The 18,009-nt window shown below is 48.8% G+C and overlaps 1 protein-coding gene across 3 annotated transcripts in view; it reads left to right on the forward strand.

The window, feature by feature from the left end:
* The window catches only part of centrocortin (cerebellar degeneration-related protein 2-like), a 51,928-nt gene that overhangs the window by 25,337 nt on the left and 8,582 nt on the right, over positions 1–18,009 (forward strand). The window contains exon 1 of one of the 3 annotated variants that reach the window (XM_011156842.3): positions 17,627–17,784. The exons of the other annotated variants lie outside the window; for them this stretch is intronic. Coding sequence (XP_011155144.1) covers positions 17,679–17,784 — 106 coding nt within the window. The 5' untranslated portion in view covers positions 17,627–17,678. Of the gene's footprint in view, positions 1–17,626; positions 17,785–18,009 lie in introns of those variants that run through there. 3 annotated transcript variants of the gene reach the window in all.

The raw sequence follows: 18,009 nt of genomic DNA on the forward strand, positions 1-18,009 counted from the left end.
CGCCAAACTTGATCGATCAATTTGTTTCATCTTACTCATCAAGCCTTCCCGTGTGTCCGGGCCCTTAGGGCCCAATCACACTTGACACTAGTTCATCAATTTTCTTACCGCTCAAGTTTTTTCCGCCAAACTTGATCAATCAATTTGTTTCATCTTACTCATCAAGCCTTCCCGTGTGTCCGGGCCCTTAGGGCCCAATCACACTTGACACTTTTAGGCCATAAGGAGAATAATCAAATTTGATTAGTTAATTTGCTTGCTGCCTAAGTTAAGCTTTTCTGCATGTCCGGACCTGACGAATCCTACTACTTTACTATCGACTATCGTCGCGCGTGTCATTCACTCGGCGGGACGTGGGCGCGCGTTTTTCAGCCGCGCGTCCCTTATTGAACGGGCGTGCGCGTTCACTGGGTGAACGTACGGTATGCGGCGCATGCACTTATCGCGTTGCCGCGTGCATACCTGCCGTCCAGCAGCTCCCTGGGCGTGTATCCTGTACACGCGCACGCACGCCGCGATCCCGAGGAACGTCAAGATTTACGCCGCCACGGTGCCGCGCAATGATACATAGCCTTGTGCCGGGGAAAGAGAAAGAAAGGCTGCGCGCGAGATCGCCTTCTCCCTCTCTCTCTTTCTCTCGAACGAGTCCGAGGAGCATTTCCCGTTTGCCGTGCGTGCATATATCACACACACACACACACATGCGACGCACACAACGCCGGTTACGTCAGCGCGAAAAGCTGAATGTGGGGCGAAAATCGCGTAACGCGAAGGTCACGCTCGGCGTATTCGCGCGCGCGATTACCGCGCGGACGAAAAGCACGCGACGATGGTCCTCCTTGCGGAACGATAAGAACGCGCGCGTGAAAATCGTCGGATGGAGCCCCTTTCTTTTTCCCTCCTCCTCCTCCTCCTCCTCCTCCTCTTCTTCGGCTGTCGCCTCGCGTCCGTAAACAACGCCGGCGATCTCTTGCGCGCTTTCAATCTCCGATTCGACGTGCGGAGATAGACGGAGATAGCGGTGGGTAGGTGGGTAGGTAAAAATGATTTAGCAGACATTCCGGGACTATCTGTCCGAGAGAGCGCGAGAATGAAGCTCTACTCCACGGAGAAATACCTAAGTGAAACGAACAAATACCTTAGGACAGGGCTGTTCCAACTCCTTGATAAACTGATACTTAAGTCATATATGTCTGTCTTTGTCTAAATTAAAAAAAAGACACACACAAAGATAAACATATGATTTAAATATCAGTTAATTTACCGAGAAATTGGAACAACCGGCCCGAAATATCGAAAGAAACAAATACACACAGCTGAATGAAAAAGATTCGCGCGCGCGTGTGTTTGGAGTTCGCAGGGCGTCTCGTGCGGGATTTTTATACCATCCGCGGGCAATTCGAGAAGCGGAGAAGGGGAGGAGAGGGAAGAAAGAGAATCGCCGCGAAGCAGATTGCGTCGCTCGCGTCTCGCCGGCGCGGAGCGGCGCATCCGCGGCGAAAAAAATCCAGGCTGATGTATGCGCACGAAATGGTAACGCTTTCTCGCCTCCTCGCGCGTGGAAAACCAAACTAATTTTCTTGGCGTGCGCGCGCGCGCGCGCGAGCGAGCGATCGAGCAAGCGAGGACAGACGGGCGGAGCGGGGAGGGGGGGGAGGGAGGAGAGGAGAGCAATTTACATTTCCGGACGATGTTTAACGCCGCGCGCCGGTTTCTCGGCTCTTTCTTTCTCGTCACGCACGATATCGTCGTAATTAGGGCCGGGCGTTACTTAACTCTTTGCCTGACACGCGCCATTCCGCACGGCGAAGCGCCCCGTCCAGCCGCCATCGCGCGACTACCACGTGACTAAACTATTCGGTTGGTACAACTGAATTTCAATCTCGACGACCGAAACCTTCCGTTCCTCGGATCGGTCGATCTAAAATTCGGTCGCAACACTAGAGGAACCCCATTGGGGGATTTCTGTCGTCCCAGAAATATATCCGGTCACGTGAACCGAACGTTAATGTCGTCAAGGCTGCAATTTTGCTCTTCACACGGGTGGAAACAGAGCGTCCCACAAAACACAGAGCGTGCACGCAAGTGCAAGAAGGGCAAAACGCTTGCTTGCGCGGCCGAGTTGAAAATCCTCGTCTCTCACTCAACTTCTTCAAACGAACCTAACCTAAGCGGTCTAAGCGGTAATTGAGATTTCGCCTCACGCCTTCCGCGAGAACAGCCGAATGTTCTGCTGCGGTAACTATATCTCCCCCGACGGGGAGATCGTCGAGTTCCCTCGATCGAAAGCGTTTGTTGAGGCGGACGGCTCTGCGGTTCGCGAAACAGAATTTTCTCTTACCGCTCAGCCGAGCCTCACATGACGGGAAATTTCTAGTTGTTATTACGGAATATTTTTCTGCGTCTAGCGCTCGCATTCAGCGCATTGTCGCACGGCCCGTTTTTCCTTGCTAGCGGCGATGCTGCGGAGGACACGCGCTGCGCGCTCGCCGGACGGCCGGTTGCCAGCGCGTCTCCCATTCGCGCGCAAAGCGGTCACTCGTCACGTGATTTTTGTTTCGTGCGGCACGCACTCTTTCACAGCATGCGTGCGTGCGTGCGTGCGTGCGTTCGTGCACTCGCTCACTCACGAGGTCACGCTGCGAGACGCGCGGCGTCGTGTCGGGTCGGGTCAGGTCGGGTCGGGAACGATGCCGAAGCACGGCGCACCGTAAGGTAAACGTCCCCAGTATTGTCCCGATTACTTTGAGAAGAAATATTTACTATTTATTTTAACAATAATGAATGAAAGTAATAATTATTGTGAGAAAAGTTCAATATTTGACGATTAGTCGGAAAAAATATATATACCCAATTTGATACTTTCGTGTTAAAATAAAAATCAGTTAAATAAGTATGTATACCTATGGCATATATTTGGCGAAACAATGGTCAATCTTTAATAAATTCATCAAGAGATGGCATCTATGTTTGTATCATTCTCCACGTGTTAGCACGTAGTAATTTTCTAATTGCGGTCAGACACTGGGACAAATATTATCCGAAGACTGGGCCGTAACCTATTTCAATTGTCCAGTCACTGGTATATTAATGCGCTTATTACTTATGTAATTACTTATGTAATTACATTATTACAATACATTGCTTATGTAATTACTTATATAATTATTTCATTAATAATAGATATATACATTGGCTTAAATCATTTTTCTCTACTTAAGGGAATCTTTCTTAAGGGAAGATTTCGAATAAATGCAAATGTTTACATCAAAACTATTATATATTAATATTATATACTGTTATATATTAATATTATATATTAATATTATATATTGTATTTTTGGTGACCTACACTTAAACATCCGGTTACTAGGACATTTACCTCACATACACGACCAAGTTGAATACGTTCGCCTTTGAACATCATACTCGCCGCTAATCTAAATTTTAGACTCCCGCGATGAAAAATCGAGTGTCTGGAGGAAATTTTTAGCGAGTTCTAAATTTTAGACGCTAGCGAATAAGAATCTATCGTCTACGAGAAGTTTTCACCAGCGAATTCGCCGGCGAATTAAGAGGCTTGCTCAAAACGATTCGCCAGATTCGGACGGGAAGAGAAAGCGCGAGAGCTTTTTTCCTCTTTTTCCTCCTGAAATTCGACGGCCGCGCTCGGCCGCGATCCCTCAGATAACTCTGCGGTCTCGCGGACAGGACCAGCGGGATCTCGAGATCTCGATTCGCGCGTGTCCGCCGACGCGCGAGGCGAATCACGCGCGAATGCGGCGCGTCTGCCCACGCAGATTCGCGCGCGGATTTTTGTGAAAGTAAAAGACCGGCGCGCGCGATGGCGAGAACGTGCGGGCTGAACGCTCGTGTGAGCGCGAGCGCACGGCAGGAATGCGCGGCTGGAAAATCACGCTTTGGCACACTGACTTGATTTTACGCGCGAACGCACGACCTCCCGGCGATATCGTCGTTGCCCGACGGTGCGCGTACCGCAACCGGCGCGCGCTGGCGGCCGCAGGCGTGCAAGTGGAAAGACGCCGAAAGAAAGAGAGAGAGAGAGAGAGAGAGAGAGAGGAAATATAATAAACTATACGTAGAAAAGAATGAGGAAAGAGAAGAAGAAGAAGAAGCAATCGCGCGCAATCCGGACGTTCGTTAAAGAGCTCCCCTCCCCCGGCGGCTATTATTTCCCCGGCCGCGATCGCGTCGCCTCGTGGGAAGATGGCTGTCGTGCGAAAAAGACGCGCGCCACTAACAAGGCTCTTTCTCCCGGTGTCTTCGTTGTTGCGAAGACACCCGGTCGACCCGGCCCGATCAAGATTACGCGGAGGATCGAGTGCGCGCGCGCGCGCTCCACCCACGACGCCCTTTTACAATTTCTCTCCCTCCGAGAGGGAGAGGGAGAGGAGAGAAAGAGAGAAAGGGAGAGAAATGAGCTGAATTCTCTTCAACTTTGTTCACCGCCGAGCGATTCTCGACGGTGACAACGTGAAGCGTCTGCGCGGCCCTCGGAAATTCCTTCAGAAGTACACATTCCTTACTTCAGCGGTAGTTGGTAATGTCTAATTTAGGGATTTTTCGGATCGCTGGATCCAGATTTGTGGAGAAATTTCATTTATTTTGAAAACTCAAAATTGCGGCTGAAGATATAAACGCATGGAATCGTTAAAAAAAAAATACAATAGTCTCTTTGGATTTTTTATAAAGAGATTGTATTTTGAACACTTTTTGACGGAAGGAATGTTAATAATACAGAGAAGGAAACATGGCTGAGAATCCTGCTAAGGTACTGAAGGGTATATTACACGCTATACGGTGTACTGAATATGAAAAAAGAATTTGCGTAATGAAATTTCATGAAAAGTTCACGGAGACTGCGGTAAAAAATAATTGCCAGATTTGGCTTTGGTTTGTTTATTTATAATAATTTTGCAATTAACCCTTTAACTGCTACGGTCGAGATGACTCGAGTGTGGAAAAGAATGGCGGCCTTGCTACGATCGAGTTTACTCGATTTGGACTTCCAGTGTGTAATACCCATTTAATTTAGTTTGTAAGAAGCATTTGAATTGAGCGGGCATATAGTGCCCGCATCTCTTATCATTATAAAATATTTTATAATTGTAAAAATAACCCTAGCAAAGAGGGTCATTTAATATCTCAGCAGTTACAGAGTTAATGGTTGCGTACACTTTTATCATATTTGCTAATAGGGACTCTACAGAATAAGAAAATCCCACCCCGTAAAAGTTAACGACAAAAGCGCTTGGATCTCATTGGGAAATGAAGATTCATCTGAATTTATTGAATTATGACATTATGAGTTATGAGAGATACACTATTATGATATAATATTCACAGTATTATTATTTCGAACAATGTGTGCACATGCGCGTATAAATTACCGTAAATATCAATTATCCTTGAGAATGACTTGAGAAGATGCACTGGATTTAGCAATTACTGGAATAATTACAGCCTATATGGCCACCTTTTCCGTACAGCCATCTCAGCCGAGTTCTTATCCTAAACACTCACGCTATCGTGGAATCTTCGCGCGCGTAGGAGAACTTGGCAAACTGGATATCCGTCTATACGATGCAAAGTAGCTGGTTAATTAGCGCGTGCGCGCGCGCGCTCGGCTGTCGGTGCGCCGATGGTTAAGTTAGTTACGGCCGACGGGCGCGGGGGGATCGGGGCAGCGTAGATCGCCTGAAATACCTATCTCCAGCTATGATCCAACGATTATATTGTACGGCGACCGAACATCTAATCGCAGCCACAACGCGTCCCGTAATGTTGCCCTCGCGGCCAACGGGTAACCTTCTTTCTCATCTCCCGCGCGCTTAAGAATGCGCATACATTAGCACACCGGTGTTGCCGATAGCCGTAGAGTGAGAAGGGAACAGAGAGAGAGAGAGAGAGAGAGAGAGAGAGAGGCGCGATGCCGAGACATATACGCGGATGCAGGTGTTATCTGCAGGCTGTCTCTCCGTTCCGACGTGTTTCATCCTCCCTCCTACTTTCCTCATCGGCCGAAGTAGGCGACGACGCGCGCGGCTCCCCTAACCGGGAATGGGGGTCGACGAAGAAAGGTCGACGACGAGAAACGATATCTTGATTAGCGCGAGAGCGGAAGAGCATTTATTCGGGCAAATTCGGGCTGCATTGCAAACACGCTCTCGAGATAAGCGAGAACAATCGGCTGAATCGCGAAACAAGCGTCTTTCTGCTTTCGAGCCGACTGTAGCCGACCGAGTTTTCTCCGGACGATTCGCAGATGAGAGAAAATCACTTACACGGGACGAGTCCTTCTTCTTTTTCTCGCGTGGATCATTCACACGGAGAAGAAACCTGCGGGCTGAATGGCCGGGTCGAACGAAAAGTCGATGATGAGAATGTCGATGTTTATCTCGCCGCGGGCGAAAATTTCATCCGAACACGCTCGGCCGCGTCGCGAGACGCGAGAAAGGAGAAAGGAGGCACAGCAGACGAGGAGAGACATAACCGAGGACAATTGTCTAAATTCAGGACTAAACTTCTGCTGCTCTTCTCTGTATAATCTTTCCGCTCCTCTACGATCGACACACCTCTCGTCTGGTCGCGAGAAAACCTGTCGAGCCGAGAGCTTCCTCTTCTTCTCCAGTGCATCTCGTAGGAATTCATTTCGCGAATTAACGCCGCGATTTTCCCCTTCGATACGCTCAATTCTCTCTCCTTCGTTTCCGCCATGAAGCGCGCTTTTTACGAGACCCGGAACATTCCGCAGGATGCGCGCAACATTAGCATGCGGGCTACCTTCCGCTTCCTCTGTCTCTTCGAAAAAACGCGAGGCCTCGGATCTCCCAAGATCCTGTCGCGACGAATCGCGACAAAGCGATCATTTCGGCCGCTTTAATAGCTCATCTCGTGTCATTAAGGCGGAATCGCCGGTTCCCACGACGCGACAGCGTCTCGTTAATTACGTGTATCAGCCGGGTGCGGGTCTCGGCCTCTGCCGGGAACCGCACGCGAGGCGGCTTTGCTTCCGTTTAATTTTCATCGAGTGTTAGTGCCAATTTCACAGTGCCTTGTTGAAATTCATTTGAGATTCATTTGGTGAACTTTGTTGCAATCCGATCAGTTTCATCTTTTGCCTTCGTCAAACTGTAAAATGCCATCGTTGCCTTATCTAAATTATACAGGTTAAACTTCAATTAGCATATCCATTTAAGGTAAAATGTTCATTTAATGGGTAACTGGACGTTTAAGCGTAAGTCGTCACAAAAAATACAATATATAATATTAAGAATAGTTTCGATATAGATATTTGCATTTATTCGAAAACTTAAGATTCCTTTAAGTCGAGAAAAATGATTTAAACCAATGTATATATCTATTACTAATGAACTGTTTATTTACGCACGTAATGAAGCGCATTAATATATCAGTGACCGGACAGTTGAAATAGGTTACGGCTTAATCTTCGGATATGTCCAGTGTCTGGGACACATCTAATTGCGATCGGACAGTAGCAAATAGAAAATTAGTATGTGCTAACGGGATAAATAATATAAATATAGATGCTGTCTCTTAATGATTTTATTAACGATTGACCATTATTTTGCCAAACCATAGGTATGCATACTTATTTAACTAATTTTTATTTTAACACAAAGATATCAAATAGATGGTTAGATATTTTTTCCAACTAACCGTCAAATATGGGACTTTTTTTTACAATAATTATTACTTTCATTTGTTATTGTTATTGTTAAAATGTATAGTAAATATTTTTTTCCAAAGTGGTCGGATACTGGAACGTGTCCGGCCATTGGCCGACGTTTAACCTTACTTGCAGCATCCTTAATTGACCCTAACATCGGATTTGAGTTTTGAAATGAAGGTCCGATGAGGGGAGGGGAGAGGGAGGTTAATGCGCGCCAGCGCTGCCTCCTGCGGCGCTCGTCGACAAAAAGAACGATGTGAAATCGAGACGAGGTGCAGTGCGAAAATTCGGACAAAAAAGCACGGCAGAGTTCCCTTCGCTTTCGTCGCGATCTCGCTCGCTGTCGCGGCGCGGCGACTTTTTCCCTAATTAAGCTGCGAAGGCGAAGCAGGTAGTAATAGAGGCAGTGGTGGTGATGCTGCTGCTGCTGGTGATGGTAATAGTAGTAGTAATAGTAGTAGTAGCAGTAGTAGTAGCAGTAGTAGTAATACGACCGGCAATGGGATGGCCTTGAAGAGATCGCGGCGCGATGGGATCGATTCGATACGATGCATCAAAAGATATGAAGCTTCTCCGTTGCTCGCGATATATAACGAGGTTAGCGTCACGGCACGGTAACTCGGTAACTGTAAACGCGCGTGGGATCATTAATATCAAGCGTATGAACGCCGTCGACGGGGCAGATTAATCGCTCGACGGTTGACAATTGCGCGCGCGCGCAATCCGCCGATCGCGTCCTAATTGACGCGCGATGACGGCGGGATGTACGCGGATAATTGTCCGGCTTAAGTACTTAAGTAAGTAGTCAAGGCCGCTCGTCCTTTCGGCGAACGAAAGCACCCAGCAGCAGAGGAGGCGAGGAGGGAGGTTACACTTTCACTCCGCTTCCTGTCGCTCGCGTCGTCGGCGACGCCGCCTCATCCGGCATATCCTTTTAACGAGTCATGCTTTCCGCCGAGAAACGCAACTCGAGCGGAATTCTCGGCCGTGTCAAGTGTTGCGTACGATTGCGCGGGGAAAAGGAAAGAAACGCGAGAGCGATTGAATTTTCGCCGCCATCGCCGCGGCGGGATGGATGGGAAAGTCGGTTTAGGAGCAGAAAGATTCACATCCTCGATACACTCAGGGTGTCTCTAAAGTCACTTTGGCGCGATAGCGGAGAATCTAAATATTCATCCAATTTTCCAATTGCTGCCGCCATATTTGACCCCAGCGCCGGCCTTCAAATTTAGGGCATTTAGATTTTTCGCCAGGATTTCCCGTAACTCCCGAAATTTACTCTTTGACATGGAGATATATTTTGTTTAAATGTATAGTGATATCATATCATAAAGGTGTCTTCATAATTCCTATTATTTTGCAAAATAGATGGTTACTTTGAGGACACTCCGTATTACGCGTGTAACCAAAGGGTGTCCATTAATTTCAACTTGATTTGGTTTCGCTCCCTCTGAAGATTCCTCCTCCAAGAGTCGATCGATTGCTCTCGGTTATCCTGACAGAATTTCAACGCAGCTCGCTAAATTCTCTCAGACAAGTGTTTTCTAGCCGTGGCGAGACGAGGATAGGTCAGCTTCTCATCGGGCGAATTTTCACCGGCCAGCCGGGATTTCATCCCCGTGCGATTCTGCGCAAATCACCGGTGAACTCGCACGGTCCTCCCGCGTTGTCACAGTATAAGAAAGAACAGGAGGTTCACTCAGCACAAAAAAAAAATGCGCGTTCGGTCGTTTGTCGCGCATGAGCGAACTGCACAAGCAACAATATGGCGGCCAATAGCTGTGAAAATGTACAAGTGTAAGCAACGATTAACCATATGATCGAATTTTTAATATAATGTAGTTTTATTAAAATCAGTAAAATGAATAGAAGAGGTGGCTATAAATGTTGTATAATAAACTGCAAAAGTGCAAATTTAAATTTGCAAAGTGTTAAATTTTGTTTTAATCAAAATGTGTTCGAAACAATATGAAAAAAGGCGGGCCTCAATGTGTCCCCTTCGAAACAATATGAAAAAAAAGGCGGGCCTCAATATCATTTAGTTTTCGAGATTTTTTACTTGTTACATTTGAAATTTAGCATCCTGTATATATATATATACACATCTTTCTATATTATAATTAGTAATATGCTATATATTATTAATTATAATATTATTAACGTATTATATTAATAATAGTTCATATTCTTACATTATTTTATAATGTATATTATAGATTTGACAGCAAATTTCGAAAAACAGTAATAAATCTGTTTTAGCTACTATTCATTGTCATTCAAATTGGTATAACCCGCGCACAATCAACAACATGGCGATCTTGTAGCACCTGAGATCAAAAGCACCGCTACCGAGTGAACCTACTGCTCTTTCTTATACTGTGGCGTTGTATCGAATTTTAGATCGCGATTCCGCAAACTGCCGCCTCCGGCGGCCCGTCGGACTCTCGCGTGACGGAGGAGAAGGCTGAGCCGTCGAGTATCCCGCGGCTGTTTCCTGAGGGCTGAAATTCAAGTCAGAGTGGCGGAAAGTGTGCGGTTAGACGGCAACACGAGGACAAGTGTGTTCTCTCGCCTATATTGAGTTTCCACCGCCGCGTGGATCTCGTAGCTGCCAGTTTGCGCGACAAAGTTGCATCCCGCACGACACACAGTGTCGTGTCTCGCGCGGACTTTGTTCGACGACTGATTGTTCCCCGAGAGACAGAGACAGAGAGAGAGAGAGAGAGAGAACGGCTTCTCTCTCAATAGCTCGTTCCATCCGCCCCTCGTCGGCCGTATATTTCATTTTTTACACGCGCTCGGCTACTCTTCGCATGCAAATTGATGAGACTCGGCGGTAGCCCCACCGTGAAATATCCGCGGGAAGAATACGCTATTTTCACTTAAAAGTATAATGTCTTGTTTCAATTGTTCCGTTAAAAGTTTTTTTTTTTCTTCCTTCGCCTTAAGAAAGGTTAATCTCGTCGTCGCATAATTAGAAAATGGACAGTCGAAAGTTCGAAGCGATTTCGATTTAGCGATCGATGACGCAGCGAACCTCCAGCTTGCCTCTGCCGCCGCGTCGAACCCTTCGCGCGATTGCTCGTCCTTGGCGGCGTCCGGCGCCGCTCGCGAGGCTCACCCGGAAGAAGAGACGTGCCGACATTGATCGAGCAGCAAGGCGTGCATCGGTGACGCGCGAAAGAGCGACAAAAGAGGAGAGTCGCTCCGGTATACTTTCTTCCTACGCGCCGGAAGCTTTCATCGGCACCGTAAAACCCGCCGGCGCGCGCTGCATTCTGCAGGTCGCCCGCATACTTTATCGTTCGGTGCGAAACAATGATGGGAACGCGCCGCCGTGTGTTCCGACCGGCCGAACCGGGATAGAAGAAAAGACGCGGGTGAGCGGGGGGCGGGAGGAGAAACATCCCGAGAGAGCGAACGGCACCGCCGGAACCCAACGAGGACAAGGCACTCTCCTCGAGAGTCTCATGCTCGCCTTCTCTTTCACCGCCCACGCGTGCTACTATCGGGCCGATATGCTGCGATCCAATTATCCCGTTAACGATCGCTCGATCGAGACGCGAGGAGCTAAGAAACGTGACCAGGATAGCCAACTGTCCCGAATTGTCTCGCGGGATATCACCCGATTTTCCGGCCTTTAAAGGCATCCCGTAAGGATGCGCGGGGTGTTGCCGTTTGTGTTGCCGATTTTTCGCATAACTGTAATTAAGTTTCTCTAAAATTGTTTATTATTACATATTTTTGTATGATTCTGTTCGACGAGAATTTGATTTAATTTTATTTTGATAATTTTGTTGGTCTAGTTTCTTAGACGCGCATAACGTTCACCCCTGAAATCTTTAAAGTAAAGTAAAAGCAGCTTCATTCAGCTACTTACACGTGCATCTCTAAATCTTCCTTTTGTCGATCTTTGTTTTAATTAAATTAATTAAAAATTAATAAGTCGAGATATATAATAGAAAGAAGGGACACACATGAATGCAATATGTCGATGGGAATGCCCCGACCTTTTTTTGTGACTCGATTTTTCAAGACTAATAAATCGGAGTTGATGAAGAGCTGCAAAATGTCTGGTTCTTGAGGACTGAAAGTTGCTTTTTGAGGTTTCAGTCGTCAGCAATTGTTTGCTGACAGTGACACGATGAAACACGTATTGATTGGTGGAAATTTATTCGGCCAATCTCCTTTTCCCTCACGCGGTCGATTATTCTCTCTCCTCACGGTTCAAGACGCTGATCGATTTTCTTTCTGTTCTGCTGAGTCGCAATGAAGTCTTATACCGCTTATGTTTTCCTGCGTTCAAAATCGGAGGAGAGAAGGCCCGCCGTTGATCGGCTCGACTGCGCTCCCGCGGTCACTCACGTGTAGAGTTGCCTCCTCCGGAAAGAATTGTCCTTTTTTCTAGTCGAAATTTGCCAAACAAGATTCTTATGTCCCGCCAAGCACGCTATTTGCCCTTCCCCACCGCATCGAAGGAGTTTTTGCTACACTGCCAAGTGTAGTTGGCTCTTGTCGTAGTCATTTTTGTCAATATACTTTTAATACAATAATATACGCGTGTCAAATATACATATATGAAATGCATAACACATATAGTCGTAAAAGGTAACGACGTTCGGCAAAATGACAGACGCATGACCAATGGACGACCATTTCGCCCACCAGGTTCAAAATCGTCCTTCCCTAATTCACCAATCTGCCGACCCTACTCGGCGCGGCGCCGTTTTTCGCGAGCGGCGAATCTTACGGTCCAGTCGAATTCTCGCCGATTAATGGCCTCTCTCTCTCTCTCTCTCTAAAACGACACCTGGTCAGCAGCCGAAAAGTCGAGCCGTAAAACGAGCGTTCGGTTTCCCACACTCGTTGCGGTTTACGGTCGCGATATACGCGTTACATCTCGGCGCCGTGCGCGCGCGAGACAGCCGTCGATATTACCGCAGGGCGTGGCTACATGCGGCTAATAGTCCGCTTTGGTATTGTAGACGCGTAGGTGGCCGCGGGGGGTTTATCGCTCGTAACGACTCGCGAGAAGCGAGAGAGAGAGAGAGAGGGAGAGGGAGAGAGAGAGAGAGAGAGAGAGAGAGAGAGAGAGAGAGAGAGAATGAAAGAGAGGGGGGGGCGAGCGAAAGAGAGAGAGAAGAATCGCGAGCGGAACAAAAGGAGCTCCAGTTTGAATCGAGCGAGCGAGCAAGTGAAAGAGAGAGAGAGAGGAGGAGAGAGAGAGAGTGAGTGGCGCGCGGGGGTGCGCGCGCGGCGAGCCGATCGCCGTGATATTTCGACTGGCTTGACCCGGCGACCCCAACACGTCGGAATAGAATCGCAGCCTCTCGCCGGATACTTTCTCCCGAGAGTGTTCCGGCGAAACGGTTTTATTAATCTCTTCATCGGCTGGAGGCGCGCGCGCGCGCGCGCGGCGGGGGAGCCGAGGGAAAGAGGCAAAAAGGCGGCCCATTGTTATCAGGATTTTAGCGGTGCGCAGGTGCACCGGCTTGACCTTTCTGAGCGCCGCGAGACCAAAGGCCCGAACACATATTCGAGCAAAATATCGATAAGACCGTTTCGCACGGAGTAAGCGCGCGCGGCTCGCCGTGCATAATATCGCCGGCTGAACCCGCACGAATCATGGGGATGTGAGAACCGCCAAGAGGAACCCACCGCGGAGCCGGCGCACGGGTGGCTCTTCATGGTGTCTCTAATCGGGAACACACGTGACAAGTGCGCTGGTCGCCGGTGATCGGCGCTTTGCTAACACACCGCGTCTCGTTAATTTATGCGCGAAACGCGCTTTGTCGCGTCGTGTGACGAAAATCAGGTGACCGATAGAGAGAGAGCTATTGCGACGAGCTAAGCTAGGAACGTACGTATCGAACGCGAGTATTGCGTCGATTCACCGACTCGTATTCTCGATGATTCAAAGCTGAATTCGAGCGTCTTGAAACAGTCTGTGGATATCAGCACGGCAGTCAATGCGCGTTCAGCCCTCGCGATGGAAAAAAACGGATGAGATTATTATTATCGACGCTATAATAATTCCTATCGGAGAAATCGTCCCCTCTTAATAATTCTTTTGCTATACGATTGTATAGTGAATATAAACAATAAATATAAATGTAAACGTAATAATAATGTAAATGTAAATATAAAGATAATAACGTAAGTAGAAATAGAAATGATTAATAAATGTTGAATAATAAATATAAATAAGTAAATATTTACTATACGATTGTGTGGTGTGAAAGTAGGCAAATGGTACCAAACACTTTTCTCTCGGCGCGGCACGTCTCTCTGGCGCGCATCTTTCGCGCTCTCCGACGTCCATTTAAATGGACACGTGAGTATCCCACGCGAGCGTCAATTAAACGTTAAAATAATGCAAGGTTAATGAGAATTCCCGGGAACTGCGCGGTCGTACAACCTCCCTCCCTCTCTCTCTCTCTCTCTCTCTCTCTCTCTCTCGTTCTCCTTCGTTCGGGCCGCTTGTGTTCCGCCCTTCGGCCCGGCTGCGGAATCTCCGTTGCCGCTTCGTCGATAACGGGGGACCAAGGGAGCGTCGCGACTCATCCATGCCGGAAAACACACACAGTGGACGCTCGAGCCGAGCTTCGGCATTAAATACCGTTACGCAATCACACTTCACGTCCGTGCGCCGACGTGAAGTAACTTTCACCGCAAACAACGCGTAGCAAATCGCGGCGACACGTTAGCCCCCATCGGCAACGTGCCCCCGTCCGATCCTCGCGGGTGGACGAGGACCCGCGCAGGTCAGTCTCGCAGGCGGCGCGGCACCGCTGCGCCGTCGCGAATCGCGCGAGGCGAGTCCTCGGAGTCACGCTGGATAATGAAGTCCCGCGAGCGCGCTAATGACGAGGAAGACGAGCGCTCGTTATTCGCTGCTGCCTGACCCCGCGAACCCGACTCGCTCGGACATGGTGCCGGTTTCACGAGCGAGCAAGCGCGAGCAAGTGACAAGGATGCGTCGCCGACGAACGTCGCCCTCGCTCCGCCGGTTTCGTCGCCCGCCGGCATCGTTGACACATTTTTCCGAGGGTTAGCAGGACATGTCGCGAAGCCGACGGTTACACACACACACACACACACACACACACACACACACACACTCGCGCACGAGCGACGAGCACGGCACGGCTGCTCTGCCGCCGGCTCTGTCATTAAGCCGAAGTCGGCGAGCCGGCTCGCGGAAGGGTAGAATTTGAGAGATTCGGCTCGTCGATCGTTACGCTGTCCGCGGGACGGCGGCTATAATGCACACGTTTCTTGCGATTACGCGAGTAACGAGGGTACTAGGTCGACTGCCCCCCGACGTTTTCGGAAGCCGCTGCAGCGAAAGTCGCGCTATCTGATCGCGCGGATTCGACTCGCTCGAGCGATAGACTAGCGCGGGATACGGCGTGAATAATTAACACACCGGCCAGTACCGGAGATGGTCGCTAAATGACCTGTGAGACGTAGAAGATAACTGCGTATAACCCGCGTTAGATGCACATTTCAAGTATAAGTGAAACGCTTAAACTTTGAGCAGTACACAATTTCATTATGCAACAAATATGATTGTACACTCAAAAACTTGCCAATGAAAGAAATTCAACCTGACTCTCGATAATTACCGCAGATAGGAAAAAGCTTTGTGAAGAAAAATTGCACGGCATAAAAAATTGCGCAATTTTTGTCTAAAAAGTTTTTCTCTATCTGCTATCTATCTATGATTATCGAGGTAGCATAAAGGTACTAAAACTTTCTCGCCCCTTAAATCGAAGCCATTGCCGATAAAAAAAAAATATGGGTCTCTTGTTCTCGGCTGCTCTACAAATATGCCGAGTCTCGTCGAGATCGGAGACACGCACTTCGCGAATCTTCCTAGTGAGTCGAATTGTGGAAGACTTAAATTACACGACCGAGACACGAGCTATAACGAATACACGCGTCACGAATTACACCTGTTATTTTTTTTTTTTCACCTCGGTGGATCGAAACTCGAGTTGAGCGTGGAAGCAGTCAGCGAAAAGCAGCTTGGCGATCAACGCGCTCGAGCGTGGCTCTCTCGAGCGCATCTAACAAAAAGCCGAAGCCAAGCATCCTGAGCGTGTAACTGAACGTTGCACCCGCCATTATGCTTCAAGTGGATCAAGGTTCTAGCGACGTAACGCAAATGGCTGCATTGATACGCAACGGCAGCGCGGCGTAATCGCTATCATTCCATCGCGCTGTAATTAATTCATATTGCAGCCTGGAGACAAATGAAAGGAAGATAACCGGTCTCGCAGCGAGACTCTCGCGCGTCATTCCCGGTCCTTCGAGCTATTCCTCACGGGACGAGTCCGCCCGTCAAAAGCGTTTCGGCGGCCTCTCGCAAGGGCACCGCGAACGTACCTCCAGCAGAAACGTATCCTCGTATCCCCTTGTCCGGCTTTTCGAGCGCGCGAAATGGACGTGAAGATTTTTTGCCGGGCCGCTCGCTCGCTCGCTCGCTCGCCTCGTGTCGGATCACCCTTCCCTGTCAACCTACAGCCCCCATTTCTCTCCGTGGGAAGACTCGTGCGTGACGAAAGACTCGGAAGTGGGACACCTTCTCTTATCGCGTTAGAGCGTCCCGACGAAGACGACGGAGACGAGCGACGGGTAGAGAGGCCGAAGAGGGAAAGGAAGTAGAGGCCCTCGAAGTGAGAGTTCACCTGTTCACGCCGCGCGCGGCGCCGAGAGGTGTCTCACCCCCACCGTTAGAAGGGCAGACGGAGGACTTGACTTGTCATCCTGTTCCTCGATATCCTTGCTTTTTCCGCTTACCATGCATCACGGTCGCATGCATACGAGTCACAAGCACGGAGAAAGGAGATGGAATTTGCGCGGATGAAACTGATTAAATTACTCGTGATTACGCGCCTGGCTAATTGGTTAGCTTCTATTACTCATTCGCCGGCCGTTTTAGGTAATTGAGAGTTTTTAATCGACCAGTGCCTGACACTGATTATTGTTGCCGTGTTTCAACATCCCCGACTTATCACTTTTACGTCCCTACAATATACAAGTACTACGTATAATATTACATATTATTTATATCATACTTTATTATTATTTATATTTATTGTTCATATTATATTCTTTTATATATTTTATATATATATATATATTATATTATATTATATTATATTATATATATATTATATTATATTATATGTATTATATATTTTATATTATATTTACATTATTTATATTTATTATTTATATTATACCAACCACTCTTCTCTTCGCCCGGCGATGTTTTCATCAGCAAATACTCTGCGGACCGGTCTCGATCGGTATTCTCCTGATATTCAGTCACTTCTGCCGAAGCCCGAGACAGAACGGAGCACATGATTGACGATCAAGTTAGAAAACCGATCCTCCTTCCGCTTCGATCAGACCGAAATCACTCCACCGCGTCCGACGGACTCGGCCAGGTTATCGCAGACCGGGCACCGTCCGAAATTCGAAACCGCTTCTGGAAAGTGGCCGACGCAGCTAGGTGGGACACACTCGGCGGCCGCGACCAGGACGGAGATCAAGAGGGACCCGTGCTGGTGCAGCGGGCCCAGCAGAGAAGAACGGGGTAGAGGGGAAGGAGCGCCAAGAGAAGGAGGGAGTTGGATTACCGCTCGACGGGCGCGCGCGCGACGTTTGGGTCAGGCTGGCTACCTAGCGATCCGCAGAAGACCGGCCGCCTCCGAGGGAACCGGTTGTGGTCGATAACCTGTCTCCCCGTGCTGACACCGGCTCGTCTCGATCGAGCAGAGCGATCTATAATCGCCGGCGCGACATTTAAAGCCTCGCTGGTGGCCGAGGACGACGACAACGACGACGGCGACGACGGCGACGGCGACGACGACGGCGACGACGACGACGACGACGACGACAACGACGACGACGACGACGACGAGAAGGACGACGGACCCATCTCGTGCGCATCATGAGCGGACGGAGCGTGGACGTCGTTTGGGACCCACAAACTCAGATGAACTCGTTGGACGGCTGGGACTACTCCATCGAGCTCGCGTGTCTTCAAGGTCCCGAAGGTACGCGCGAAGGTAGGCGGAGACGGGTAGCGATTGCGTCGTACGGCAATAATGAACGACCACGACGACGACGAAGCAGGAGAGACGAGGACAGTGGCCACTACAGTGGCGGTGCGCTAACCCGGACGAGTCGCACCCTGGGGAATATAAAGGCAGTGGACGGTTACCCCTGGGTACACGAAGAGACTAACTTCCCATCTCCGTGAAAAATGCAATCGCCGTGTC

The sequence above is a fragment of the Harpegnathos saltator genome, unplaced genomic scaffold (assembly GCF_003227715.2).
Source record: "Harpegnathos saltator strain DR-91 unplaced genomic scaffold, Hsal_v8.6 scaffold569, whole genome shotgun sequence".
Classification (NCBI taxonomy): domain Eukaryota; kingdom Metazoa; phylum Arthropoda; class Insecta; order Hymenoptera; family Formicidae; genus Harpegnathos; species Harpegnathos saltator.